Raw genomic sequence first — 14675 nt, 5'->3', positions numbered from 1 at the left:
CCTGCAAACCTGTAAGTAAACTTGCTACCTGGTGTACAGAAGACGCACCTCTTTTCCCAGACATCCAGGGAGAAAGGGTACTGTACTCTAGGGACTGGCAGTCTGGATATGTATCTTCCTATCCATAACTTGTGGCTACTCAAGTCACCTCATGATCAAGCATAGAAGAAAGTGTATGCAAACTAAACACATTTGTGGACAGAACAGAAGCCACAGGGATCACTAGACCCCCTTCTCAGGGGAGTTTTAGGAGGACATAAGCCAATCTTAGTGTTACTGAAGGGCGACAATTTCCACAGTACATACTGTGAAGCCAATGAAGTCTAAGTAATCCATGCAGGGCCTCCAGTGCAAAGAAATTTATGCAATAAACCCCAAAAGAAAGCATGAATTACTCTGGGGTCTTCATCCTTCCCAGACTGCTAGCTAGTATTTGTATTTATTCCATAAAAATCTGAACTCAAAATAAGACTTTAGATGGCCTCTATCTAGCACTGCAGTAGGACAAGTCTACAGAGATACATGCAGAGCCATGTGCTTAACATAGCACAATAGTTTCAATTTGTACTAAAAACAATTTTTGGAAATTCACTGTTGTTCTTGTCATAGCAAAAATGTGCTTCATAATGGACCAAAAATTTTGATGACCTGTAAAGAGATGTGATACATGTGTGATGATGCTTCAGATCCTGAAATATGCTCCTTTTCTGCTCATAAAAATAAAGCAGCTCACCACAAAAGGGAAAAAAACTTTTCTTCCATCATAGCTATGACCTTAACTTCTCAAAAATTCTTTGTCAGAGTTAGTCCCATTCACATAATCATTTTTGCTGATATCTAGTTCATTTCTCTTCTGACTAGCATGTTTAAGGAAGTACTAGAAGGTGACATTTGGAGCATTTGGAGTTTACCAACATGTACCATGTAGGACAATTTTGATAACATCCCAGTAAGCTGGCACTGACTAAACAGCAGCCTAAAATCCATTTAGTTCCATTAATATTGGAAAGTAAACCATTAAAACTGATCCTCTTCCCTGATGGGCAGTAAAGTAAATATAAACCTCACAATAAGGAGTTAATGATCTGTCCCTAACAAGGCTGTAACTTTGATGCACTCAAGTACTTACTCTCTTAGTCTAGAAACAAGATCCAGTACATCACCAGATACATGCATTGAGCTGGAAATTTTCCATTTGTTACCCTTTTTGTCTTGGTATATTCAGATTGTCACAGTTGGCTATCATGCTTAACAGTGATTTTTTTTTCCTCATTAAGCTCCAATCCAGGACCTATAGTCAAACATAGCCTTTTTTGGATTTGAGAGTTACGTGACTCCACACTTCCAAATAATCAGATTTGCCCTTCACATTAAGTCTAATAGAATCAAATTAATAAGAAGAAACACAAAGTAATGGCAAAAATTGACTTAATTTTCATGGTAGGTATTTACAAGCTATGCCTGTCCTCACTTTATCTTTGGGTTAATCTCCAGTCCTGGTTCAGCTGCAACTGATTGCCAACTGATATGTCTCTTGAAGTCTGCCATTCAAAATGTTTCAGACCTTAAAAGCACAATACCCACATATAGCCCCGCCATTCCTAAAGCCCTATGCTCCTCATCTATAATTACAACTTAAAAATTTGAAGTTTTGTCACCAAGAATGACATAGCTTCACTTGGCAGAGTTGTGGAAGTAGAAAAGGCAATTTGCCTGTCAGGAAGCTGGGCAAGAGCCATTCTGCACTTAACACATGACTTAAGACAGCCAAAGGTTGAAATGGTCTTCCAGGAGCTGTTCTGCCTGACAGCTTTTCTCTCTCCATGCTCCCTCCCACTATGCCACTTCTTAAGCCTTTATGTGGAAATGGGTTGTCTAGAGCTGGTGCTGCTGTCCTGGCATTTCTTTACAATAGTAGCAATCTAAGAACTCTTAAGAGCAGGTCTCCCACAACAATTATATTTTCTTTCCTATTTAAAATATTTTTTTAAGTTTTCAAAAATTCATTCAGAATCTATGTCTGAATTCCTGTTGCTGTTGAAAACACTGCAATCCTAACAAGCTGAGAGACTTTTTCTGCCCTAGAAATCTATGGTCTGTTGCACATTTCTAGTTGTTTTATATTGTCTGAAAATATACAGAGGAGCACCTCATCAAAAAATCGGTAAAGCAATAGATCAGTAGACTCCTTTATAATTTTTTATTTCACTTCCCCAGATAGTTAATATTTTTAAGAGTTTCCTTACAGTTTTTTCCAACACCATTTTCTACTGGAATTTTGCACCTTTGTCCAAATTTTTAATAACCCAGAAAGCTTTTGCAACTTGTTTAACAACCTGTTTTCATTCCACTCACACATTAATCCTTGTCTTGCCACACCATATCCCGTTTGCAATGGGTACTGAATAAGACAACTTGCTGGACTTCCTCAGTGCTGGTCCATGATACTGCCAGCACAAGACAAGAGAATGTCTTTGGAGCGTCTAAGACAGCTTGTCCTGTTTGGACTTCCAGTAAGAGGTAAGTATCTATCAAACGGTAGAGGGATACACAATTCTGTTATTACTTCCTGAACTACCAAAAAAAGGTAAGGAAGGGGCCAGTTTGGCTCATATCACATATATGTCAATTTTATCTGACCTAAAACATGAATGACACCTGTGTCCGTGACCTTTCTGCAGTATGAACCAGAATGAACAGTTGTGCCAGTGTTACATTTTAGGTAAGATCCCTACTGCCTCTTTATCCAGTCCATTGCTCACCACTTGAAAACAGACATAACCTCTTAGTTCAGCTAAAAAACAGAAAAACGCTGTTCAACATACCTGTATTTGTCCGATAAGCACAACACTCCCCAATAGCATGCAATGCAACTTCTATGTTTAATAGTCTCACTGATGTGTAGGAATAATTTCAGTGTAATAGCACACATATCCAATACCTGATATTAGAATTTAGTTGACATATTTTAGAGCTTCGTTTTGTCAGGAACTGGTTTGCTTGTTTTTCACAAAAAGTCTTGGTTAAATCAAGAAATTAACTTTTGTAATATAATTTTTATGCTACTTTTTGCTGAGGAACAGCACATGAAATTTCTACAGAAAATGTTGTTTGAAGGACTGTGTTCTCCTACACTTATAAAAAAAAAGCGGAGGGAAAGCTTTCCAAACAGAACAATGCAATGGTACTCAGAAGAGTCCTTAAATCTAGTATCTGAGATGCCAATGAGGGGAGCCTACATAAAACTGCAGTTCTCCAGAAAGAGGCCCTTCTTTTTGTGATAATTGGTTCAATTAGATGGGAACAAAGCAAGGTAACAATTCTTCTCTCCTACCAGAAAAGGACGTTCTACCTTTATTTGAGTACTTGCTCTGTGGGAGAGGCCAGTTGTGTGAGAAACTGCATGGGATGATGCATACATACATCCAGGACCACAGGAGGGTGTCCGATTCTTTTTCTGCTCCCTTGAATGTCGTATTCCCAGGATAGGCCTTCCCATTTTCACTTGATCAAAATCCAGATCCCTTCCAAATAATCAGTTTTGGCCTGGAGTCCCATCCACAACCTCAAAAAACTTTATTGCAGACACGTTCCTCAAAAACAGGGGGTTCTGAGCTGCTCCACTCCTGATACAAGAAACCACTCCTCTGTTAAGAGGCAACACAGAGGGGAAAGGCACAAAAGGTAGTAAGTTATACTAGTACAGTGAATAGTGACTTACCACAAAGTAAATATTCCATGTATATGTGGAATATATGCATATACATGTGTGTCTATATGTATGTGTGTGTGTATGTTAATAGACGAGGTAACTTGCAGATTATTTTTCCTCCTTCTCAGTATTTTGCTGCTATTTTCCTCAGAGGCCCGCTACTTAATATTTTGGATTATGCAGTTTGCTGTAGCTATAGCTATATTAGAAGTAGGACACAGAAATATGTAAATTGAGAGCCAAATCTGAACTTTCTGAAAGTCTGAGATGTTAGTATATAAGGGTTTTTTTAAAGGCTCTATTATTCCAAGATCAGGGCCAGCTGCAAAAATTGGATTCACATCCAAAAGCCTATATTAAAATGCATACATTTCTTGGTAGAAAGAAGTTTTGAAACCTGTCAGACTGAAAACAACACTCTTTTCTTGTGCTGCCTGACAATTCAGTTACAGATTGACCCTATTGGTTTTTTGGTAATTTAAATGTGATTGTTGGCAAAGCAGAGAGGGTGGGGAACTCATAAAGAGTGGCATGCACAGTGAGAAAGAAGAAAGCATTTCTGATTACATAATATATCCCTGACATGTTCTTACTCACAAACGCAGTATCTGGCATTTAAAAAAAGAAAAAGGAAAAAAAAAAAAAAAGAAAGAAAGAAAAAAAAAAAAAAGAAAACAGTGAAAGAAACAGCAGCTGTTTCTATGTGATGTCAGCGAACAGGTGTGATACAAATCTCCATACCAGCGCAATCATATTGATCTCCTGATGATGCATGCGTGAAGCACATGTGCAAACCTTATCGACCTATTCAGCGTTTCATTTCCAGGAACATGGCCTGAAAACGCCTCACTACAACTGAAAACATTATCAGGATAAACACCGTATTGGCCAATTACTAAAAAAAACATACACAAACGGAACACGGGAAAGGGAGCCTGACCCCGCAGAACGCCCGGCAGCCGTGCAGTGCTGGGCCGTGCCGGATCGCGCAGTGCCGGCCTGTGCAGTGTTGGACCGCGCTGGGCCGGGCCAAGCCGTGCCGAGCCGGGCCGGCCGAGCCGAGCCGAGCCGAGCCGAGCCGCGCCGAGCCGAGCCGAGCCGAGCCGCGCCCGGCCGCCTCGTTCGAGAGCCGCCGCCTGCGCGCCCGTCGCTGCCGCTGGGATGCCCCCGAGCCGCCCCGGGACGCCCCCCCCGGACCACCCCCTGCCCCGACGCTGCCCCGGCGGGGGCCGTGCTGCCTCCGGAGCCCCGCGGGGACAGGCGCGGGGGGGGACCGTGAGAGGCGCGCCCGGCGGCGGGGGCGGCGAAAGCAGCCAGACCCCCGGCTCGGCGAGCTACGCGCCCCAAGCCCGGCACGCTGCCCCCCGCCTCTGGGCTGGGCCGGGGCGGGGGCCGGGAGCCGGGGGAGCGGGCCCCGGGAGCACCTTGCGCCGGGCTCCGGCGCTGCCCGAGATCCGTCCGCGGCGCTGGCAGGGGAGGCTCGGGGCCGGGGGCGCTCCGGCGCTGCCGCTGCGCGCCGCCGCCAGTAGAGGGCACTACGCAACCCTGCATGAGCGCGGCTCCGGCAGCCGGCAGCAGGGGCGGGGGGCAGGGGGAGAGTGGCACCAATTTGGGAAAAGATTAAAAAGGATGTGGAGTCCTGGAGCTTCTGAAGTGCTCAAAATGCCCGGGCGATGCTCAGGACGAGGATCATAATAATAATAACAAAAAAAAAAAAATGCAGAGAGGTCAATCATTTACCAGTCTGCTCCTTAATGCGTGTGACCGCAGGTGGTACCGAGGGACATTGTGATTCATGCCCACTTTCAAAGCGGGACCAGGGCCCGGCCTGAGGCACCCAAACAACTGTCTTCTAATATTAGCACGGCTGTATTTCTGGATCTATTATAGTCTGTCCAGACAGATCCTATTGTAATGGGATCTTTTATTAAAAGATTAGCACTATCTCCTGCAGTTGGTGGAAAAAAATCTGTTATCACTGAGTTATTTGCAGTTGTGGGGAGGGGGCAGTCGGGAGGGGGTGGCGGGGGGCGGGAGCGGGGAGGAGGGGTGTGGGGAGGGCCGGGCGGAGGGCGCGGGCGGCCGCGGCGCACCGGCCCCTGACCCGGCACTGTCCGGGCATTCCTGTCTGCATACTTCGCAGTCTGTTGTGCTTTGGTGGCTCAGAAAAGCGAAAGAATCGAAATTTAAAAGGCAGCTTTTGAATAAACAATACCATTTTCCGTTAAGTAATCGTTTTGTATAAAAGGAAATATCGCCTACTCAGTTTCATTCAGCGGTGCCAAAAAATGTTATAAATGAGAGACCGCCAACTTTTCTAAGGGGAGAATAATGCCAGACTGTGCTTAATAAACTAGTGCCCTAGAAGTTCATTATCGATGTTGCAATCTTTTCTGATTCTGAAAAGAGACCGCCTACGTCGCCCCCTTTCCCGTCTCGTCCTCCCGGGCTCTCCCAGTGAAAAATCTATCACTCGGGAACGGCCCTAGGTATTAAACTTTTAGTCGGTTCTGTCTTTTGGGTTTTTTGTTTTTTCAGGTTTGGGGCTGGTCGATCGCGGTTTGGGTTTCTTTGGGCCGAGCGATCTATCCGCCCGCCCGCCGGAGGTGCGGGGAGTGGGATGTATCCTCCGCAGCCACCTCGCGCGGGGACCGCGCCCGCGGAGCCGACTGTGGCCGGCCGGGCGCCGCTCCGCGCCCCGGCAGCACCCCCAGCCCGCCGGCGAGGCCGGGGCGCCCCTGGGCCGGCCGTGACCCCCCGCGGGTCTCCAGCCTCCCGTGGCGCTTGCGCGGCCGCGGCGGCTCCGCGCCGGGGCCGGGGCCGGGGCCGGGGCCGGGGCCGGGGCCGGGGCCGGGGCCGGGGCCGGGGCTGCTCCCGTCGCTGCCCCCGCCGGCGGCTCCGCCGCTCAGGGCTGGCGTGGGGCTGCGCGGGTGCGCGCCTGTGTGTGCGTGCACCTAGAGCGGATAATCGGAGAGGGTTTCCAGAAGGTGGAAAATGTCACCTGATTCACACTGAACTTTTTAAATCTCCCCACCCCCGAGCAGACACACACACACATTAGGAGACCGCCCACCGCAGACAGCTAGGACCCCCGTATAGATTTAAAGAGAGACTGCATTCAGAGCCTGACGTTCATTCAATAGAGCGATCATAAGCAGGCTGGCTAGTGCTCGCTCCCTCTCCCTACTCCCCCTCACGCTGTCTCTGCGCCTCTCTCACTCCCTGCTATACTGAGGATGTTAAATCAGAGAATCCACCCGGGCATGCTCTTAATCCTGATGTTTCTGTGCCACTTCATGGAAGATCACACAGTGCAGGGTAAGACCAGACTGTTTATTCGCAGATATGCTTCTTTATTACTACTATTTTTTTCTGTCTTTCGGGATTGGTTTAGTTTGCTTGTGGTGTTAAACGCCTCTCTCCAAGGTCCAACAGAACTGAAGTTAACTGTGGGCATGGGATTGCTTTGTACCGAGGCGCAGAGGTGTCATTTAGATCTCTTTTTGATGGGATCTTTGCACTGCTCTGCAAAGGCACAGAGGACAGATACGATGTTTTTAGTTTTTTATTGTTATTATGCAGCATGAATGAAGAGTAGAATCGTGAGGGAACTTTCCCAGTCTCGGCTCCCGAATGAGTGCTCAAAGTTTGTTGGTAATTTAGCTCAGATTTTTATCTCGTCTGGCTGACTGAAGGAGAGGTGGTGATGGAGAACCCTACGATTACAGTTGACATTTTTAGAAACCAATAAGTGGTCATTTTACTGACTTTAATATTGGGATTTCCTCCTCCTCCCTACTCCCATACTTTTTTTTTTTTTTTTTTTTTTTTTTTGAGTGTGCGTGTCTGAATAAATATTGATGTTGTAAATCCTCCTGCACTGAAAAGTATGCTTAAATAAGTTGGCGGTTTGGTTTTTTTCTTCCCCGTGCGAACAAAACAAACCCGAACCTGATATTGACAACTCTTAAGAGCCCTCTTTCGACACAAGGGAATATTGATTTTTAGTTAGGGGGCTTTTCTCCTTTTCTTGACCATATTCCAGCCACAGCCTGGACGTCTTGCCATTGCTTCTTCTATAATTCTTTCTCTCTTTTTTTCTCTTCCCCTGTACCGATATAGAGCATAAATTAATCTAACGTAGGCAACAGTGAGATGCAAAACTTTTTTTTTTTAGGGGTATTGTTTGTTCAATTATTTTTACCGGGGGGGGGGGGGGGGGGGCGGGTCTTCCCCCTCGCCCTGCGACATCTCGGCTGGCCGATCCTGACCCCTCTCTGCGGTATATTCCCATCGGAGTAAGGAGGCAGGATCGAGCCCTGGCTGGATTAGCAGCAGAATCAATTGGTATTGAGTTGCTGGAGAATTCACATTGGTTATTCACGAGAGACTCATCCCAACCAAAATGCTTCCGCTAAAAAAGGGGGAGTTGCTTGGACTAATGTTCTTGGCTTGACTCCACACATAACAGGGATACTAGGGGGAAAAAAAGCAAAAAATAACCCCAACAAAACCCACTCTACCCGGTGTAAGGACAGTGTACTTTCCTCTGAAATGCTTGCAGGAGAGATGGCACCTATAACTTTTTCAGCTTGATCGATTTTTAAAACTCTGTAGGGACCTCCTACTCAAAGTGTCCTTGTATTTTATGTACTTTGCTCACTTTTTTTTTTAAACTCTGCTGAATTATTTTAGTGAAGGAGACATTTGTTAATAGAAACAGCAAAATGTGGAGATTTCGAAAGACTTCGCTAACAGCAAATGTTCCCAATTCGTGCAGATTGCAAAATGGGCTGGGAGTGAAACTGTGCGGCACTAAAACAATGCTGCTGTGCAGCCGCGGTGAGGAGGAGAGGGCAGGGGGAGGAGGAAGGAATTTGCAAGCGCGATTTTCTTTTTATTCCCTTTTAAATGCACATCCTTTTCAATCTCTGTCACGTGTCGGCAGTGCTCCTTCTGCTCTACATATGGAATAAATACCTCCGAAAACTCTAGTTCTGTTTTGGTCGGGTATTCTCTTTCTTTCATTTTGTTTTGTTTTGGGTTTTGTTTTGTTTTTTTCTTGGTTTGGGCTTTTTAGTTCTTTTGTGGTTTTGGACGGGGATTTTTTTGTTTGGTTGGGTTTCATTGCGGAGGGAGGGCTTGTTTGTTTCTTAAACTGCGCTTCCAAATAGGCCATAGTAGCTGCGGGTTATGAAACGGGACAAATAAAAGGAAACAGTCTAGTAAAAGTCACGGCAAGGCGCACGTGCTGTGTCTGGGTCACTGGTGGCCGCCACTGATCCGTCTGGGTGTCCCCCCCGCCCCCCGCCCCGCAGCTGGGAACTGCTGGCTCCGGCAGGCGCGGAACGGGCGCTGCCAGGTCCTCTACAAAACCGACCTCAGCAAGGAGGAGTGCTGCAAGAGCGGCCGCCTGACTACGTCGTGGACGGCGGAGGACGTCAACGACAACACGCTTTTTAAGTGGATGATTTTTAATGGGGGAGCCCCAAACTGCATCCCGTGCAAAGGTGAGGGGGTGCTGGCGAGCTGCTCCCTGCTGAGGAGCGGCTCCGGCAGGGGCTGGTCTCGGGGAGGAGGAGCGGGTAGGGAGCTGGAGGGGGGCAGCGTGGTCCTCTCGCTTCCTTCCTCGTCGGGGCTTTGAGGGGCTTCTCGTACCAGCCCCGAGATCGAGGAGGGGACCCCAATTTCTGCCCGCCGCCTTGAATATCACGAGGAGAAGGAGAGAGACACTCTCTCCCCCCTGCCCTCACTGGCGGAAGGAATTTACCTCGAGTGGTGTGTCCTGGAACGGGAGGGAACGGTGGTTTTGCTCTGTGCTCTGCGTTCACGGTATCTTTTTTTCTTTAAGCAGTTTTGACACCAGGTCTGTTCTGCACGCTTGGTACTAAAGTCGTGCCTCTTTCCTTCCATCAGAAACATGTGAGAATGTGGACTGTGGACCCGGGAAGAAATGTAAAATGAACAAGAAGAACAAACCTCGGTGTGTTTGTGCTCCGGATTGCTCTAATATCACTTGGAAGGGCCCTGTGTGCGGCTTAGATGGGAAAACCTACAGGAACGAGTGCGCCCTTCTCAAAGCCAGATGTAAAGAACAGCCTGAACTCGAAGTCCAGTATCAGGGCAAATGCAAAAGTAGGTTTGCAAATCTAATCCAATCTCCCTCAAATGCCAAAGGGTGTCTGTCTGAGTGTAGGGAGGAGTTGTTGGATGTACTTCCTCACAGGAATCCGGTTGGGAGAAAGTAACTAGACCATGCTCAACAGACAAGGATGTAGCTGAACTGAGAGTTCACGATAGTGTAGCAGCACTTGTGTTCCACCAGTTATCCTGAGATGGGAAGGCATCCTCCGGCAGCCCTTAACGGAGGAGAGCTGCTGAAGGCTTCTACCTGATCATTTGTTCTTGTTGACACCTATTCACTCCTCACTGGGATCCTGTTATCTTCTACTAATCACTCTGTTTCTGTCTGTATTTCAGAGACCTGCAGGGATGTCTTATGCCCAGGCAGCTCCACATGTGTGGTTGACCAAACCAACAATGCCTACTGTGTGACATGCAATCGAATTTGCCCAGAGCCTACCTCCCCTGAACAGTATCTCTGCGGGAATGATGGCATAACCTACGCCAGTGCCTGCCACCTGAGGAAAGCTACCTGCCTCCTGGGAAGATCCATTGGATTAGCCTACGAAGGGAAATGCATCAGTAAGTATCTTTGGAGGAGACCAAGAGTGGGGGGAGCTTCCTCAATCACCTGTTTCAGGGTATCCAGTGCGTGTAACTGGAAGGATATATTGGTGGGGAGGAAGAGAGACTTCAGCAGCCTGGGTTAGTGCTCCCCTCCCAGAAGAGGAGAGGGTGATCTTAGTCCTGGAAAAGATTGCAGTAGCGATGAGGAACAAGAGGGCCTGATCCTACTACAGCTGCGGGTGCTGACATCAGTATCCAAGGGAGAAGTAGCCTCACTGAAATAGATGATGAGACGGTTACAATGTAATAAGGTCTCTGTATTCAGTGGGCCTGGATTCCTGGAAACAATTGTCTTCAAGTGGTCTTGGCAAAGACGATGTTAACTAAATTGAAAACATCTGATCACCTTTTCCTCTTTAAAAATAATTGTGGGGTTTGGAGACAGTGGGTGGGTGAAGACAGGCAAATAATTTCTGTGCAACCTGACATTCTGTGTTGTGAGTGATTCCAGAAAGGACTGATAGTGCAGTGCATTACAATGGAGCACCTGCAGGGCAGCATCTGCTCCCCAAAACTGCTGGGTGAATTTGGGGGAGTCTCAGGTTGCTTTTAGTTGGCATAAGTTGAGGTGAATTCCCTTTCAAATCTTGTAGACAGCTGCTCTCAGTGGGTAGGTTTAAAAATGATAGATTTAGAAATGCTGGACCTGTTGACAAATCCTGCATTTACCACTAATTTGGGGAGCCGAATTTCCACTGACATGAAATGGAGCAGGAAAGTCATGTACAATAGGCAAATGTAATTCTGTATTCCCAGGGCCAAGCTTTGCTGGCACAGCTGTCTTTCCTCCCCCACATATAGACAGGCAATGTTGTCCAGGGGAATACTCGCTTGAGCAAAATCAGCAAGTATCATCACATCTACTACATCTGAGCTTTGTTTCTTCACAGTTCACAGGGGAAAGGGAGGATTTAGGGGTTGCTTGTCTTTGCTTTGCTTTTTGCTTTGTCTTTTCACTTACCTCTAGTATTCTGTGTTATTTTTAGAAGCCAAATCCTGTGAAGACATTCAATGCAGTGCTGGGAAGAAATGCTTGTGGGATTTTAAGGTTGGCAGAGGTCGGTGTGCCCTCTGTGATGAGCTATGCCCTGAAAGCAAGTCAGAAGAAGCAGTGTGTGCCAGTGATAACACAACATACCCAAGCGAGTGTGCCATGAAAGAGGCAGCTTGCTCCATGGGTGTGCTTCTAGAAGTTAAGCACTCTGGATCTTGCAACTGTAAGTGAGATTTTTAACTCTGCAGACACTTAAGGCTTCTGAAGGCGATACCTAGGTAATGAAGACTTACACCTTTAAACATAAGAAAGCTTGATTTATTGATTCAAGGTACAGTAGAATATAAGTATCTATCTTTCACGCACACACTTTGGTTGCTGATAAAATGCAATAGATCTCCAACAACGAGCTGGCCTTCAAGTTGGAGTTTTTGGGGATGTTCCAAGGACAAGCCATTCTATCAGAAAGGGGTTGCCCGAGGAGTGTAATTCTAATGACTTTTTTTGTACTTTGTCTGCTCTCGTGTGCTTTGCTGATTGCTTTATTAACACCTGGATAAACTCTTAAGTCGGTCCAAAAGAACAAGCTTAAAGGTAGCACACGGCACCTGGTTTAGCACAGTTGCCTCTACTAACTCTCAATGAAGGACACAAAGCAATTAAACTAAAACACCAGAGCGCTTTTTATTTGATTTCAGGAATCTACCAATAAAACCTGAGCCATTGATTCTTCAGAACTTTCTGCAGTTATGACTTCATAGATTATGTATAAAAAACCTTATTGCATAACAGCAGATGCCAAAGAGCATCTCACTACAAGTCGCATAAAATGCAACGCTGTATAATGGCTGTTCAGAGGGCTTTGAAAACATGCACTGAGCTGCTTCTGCGCTGTTGTTGTCCTTATTTAAACAACAGCTCCCCTGTATTCCCCCATCTAGCAATTAATGAAGACCCAGAAGATGAAGAGGAAGATGAAGACCAGGACTACAGCTTTCCTATATCTTCCATTCTAGAGTGGTAAAACCTCCATCACTATTGGAACAGCCATTGGGCACAAAATCAATGTCCGTACTGTAAATAAGTGTATGCTTATTTATTTTGGGGAGAAAAAAAAAGTATACATATAGTTGAGTCTCGTAGACATTTATTTATACTGTGTCATGTTTTATAATTTATACATAAAATGTCTGGTTGACCGTACACCTTGTTTTTTGAAGAAATTTATTCGTTACGGGAAGAGCAGTGTTATTTATTGTGAGGTCTCTTGCTTGTAAAGTAAAGCTTTTCTTTTTCCTTGTGAACTATGAAAGTCCATTCCTTAGAGCCTACCCACATGATCTCATCTCTTCATTTCACTGATGTTAACTCTTTTCCACTTTAACAAACTTGCATGTCAGTTTCTGTTACGTTTATTTATTGGATTTTCTTTTTGCTGGTTCTGTACATTAAAGATCCCTCGTGTTTTTGTTTACAAGGAATCTTGACTGACCAAAAGGTGTTGTAACTGACTTAAGTATACTTTCAAGGTGCAGTGAGGCGATCTTTAAGGAAACTTCTTACACTTAATTTTCTCTACTTCCGATCACATTATGTACTGAAATGATCTCAGTGTACTGAGAGTTTATACTGTACTATACAAATTTTGAACCCAAAGAAATTGGATTGTGAAGTTTGATAACGGCGACAGGCCTAACTTTAATGAGAATAAAGGTTTTCTTTTATTTTTGTTGTTTTATTTTTTTGTAACATGCATAAATGTTTTATCAGGTGTTTCCTTTAAGATGGTCTTGCAGTACCACTTTCAAAGTTTTCTTTCCCAATCGGTGTGTTGCTAAAAGTTATATCAAAGCTTTATCAGTTCAAGTTTCTTGCTTTTCATAATACTTTTTTTCTGATGCAATTTTATATTTTCAAACATGGCGAGTTAAATATAAATTCATTTAAATATATAGTTTTGTACTTTTCTACCATGTAAATGTGCAATGTATATAAAAGTTATAATGTGTATTTGTAAATAAATGATGAGTGAAAAAAAAATAAAAAGTGGAATTTTCCCTAGAGGCAGTCATCAGTCTTTCGTTCTGAGTGGTTCTGGTCCTCTGGATTCTTTTGCACCATGCAACACTGTTTAAGGCCAAAGTTCTCAGCTCGTATTGATATAAAAAACCCTATTTTCAGATAGGGGCAATGCCTCCAGTTCATTACTATTTAAGTCTAAGTACAGTGATAGAGGAGAAGAGATTTGTCATTTTTGTTACCCTCTCAATGCTCTCAATAAAAAATGTCGTTTCATAGAATCACAAAATGGTTTGGGTTAGAACAGACCTTAAGATTGTCTAGTTTCAACTCCCCTGCCATGTTCAGGGACACCTCCCACTAGACCACATTGCTCAATGCCCCATCCAGCCCGGCCCTGAACACTTCCAGGGCATGGACATCCACAGCTTCCCTGGGCAACCTGTTCCAGTGCCTCACCATCCTCACAGTAAAGAATTTCTTCGTAATACCTAGTCTGAATTTCCCCTCTTTCAGTATGTACCCATTCCTCCTTAACCTGCCACTCCAGTTCCTGTCAGACAGTCCCTCTCCAGCTTTCCTGTAGGCCCCTTCAGATACTGGAATGTGTCTGTGAGGTCCCCACACAACCTTCTCTTCTCCAGGCTGAACAGTCCCAACTTTCTCAGCGTGTTTTCATAGGAGATGTGCTCCAGTCATCTTACCAACATCATGACCCTCCTCTGGACTTGCTCCAACAGTTCCATGTCTCTCTTATGTTTGGGACCCCAGAGCTGGAGGCAGTGTTTCAGGTGGGGTCTCAGCAGAGCAGAACTGAGTGGCAAAATCCTCTCCCTTGCCCTGCTGGCCACTCTTCTTTGGATGCAGGCCAGGATTCCCCTGGCTTTCTGGGCTGTGAGCACTCACTGCTGGCCCGTGTTGAGTTTTTCATCAGCCATAACCCCCAAGTCTCTCAACACAGGGCTGCTCTCCATCACTTCTCTGCCCAGCCTGTTGGTGCGTCTGGGACTGCCCCCATGCAGGTGTAGGATGCTGCACTTTGTTTTGCTGAACTCCATGAGGTTTGCATGGTCTCACCCCTCAAGCCTGTCCAGGTCTCTCTGGATGGCACCCCTTCTCTCCGCTGACCCACACTTTATTTTAGACATTTTTACTTTCATATTTCTAGGAGAATTTGAATATGCATTTGAATTTTTGCTA

At 45.5% G+C, this 14675-nt stretch overlaps 1 protein-coding gene across 1 annotated transcript; it reads left to right on the top strand.

The window, feature by feature from the left end:
* The first annotated feature begins 6781 nt into the window (after positions 1-6781).
* Positions 6782-13519, top strand: FST (follistatin). The gene is made up of 6 exons (XM_032096953.1): positions 6782-7030; positions 9031-9222; positions 9629-9847; positions 10193-10417; positions 11449-11679; positions 12398-13519. The coding sequence occupies exons 1-6, from the start codon at positions 6949-6951 to the stop codon at positions 12478-12480; spliced, it is 1032 nt and encodes a 343-aa protein (XP_031952844.1). The 5' UTR covers positions 6782-6948; the 3' UTR covers positions 12481-13519.
* The last annotated feature ends 1156 nt before the right edge of the window (positions 13520-14675 follow it).

This window comes from Corvus moneduloides, chromosome Z, assembly GCF_009650955.1.
Source record: "Corvus moneduloides isolate bCorMon1 chromosome Z, bCorMon1.pri, whole genome shotgun sequence".
NCBI classification, from domain to species: Eukaryota; Metazoa; Chordata; class Aves; order Passeriformes; family Corvidae; genus Corvus; species Corvus moneduloides.
Note: the sequence above shows the minus strand (reverse complement) of the source record. Positions and strands in the feature narration are given on the sequence as shown.

Excerpts from the sequence above, each read along its gene's own strand:
- FST (XM_032096953.1), top strand. The coding sequence starts at position 6,949 with ATGTTAAATCAGAGAATCCACCCGGGCATGCTCTTAATCCTGATGTTT. Across the intron at positions 9,848-10,192 it reads GTATCAGGGCAAATGCAAAA|AGACCTGCAGGGATGTCTTA; the intron begins GTAGGTTTGCAA and ends TCTGTATTTCAG. Across the intron at positions 10,418-11,448 it reads CTACGAAGGGAAATGCATCA|AAGCCAAATCCTGTGAAGAC; the intron begins GTAAGTATCTTT and ends TGTTATTTTTAG.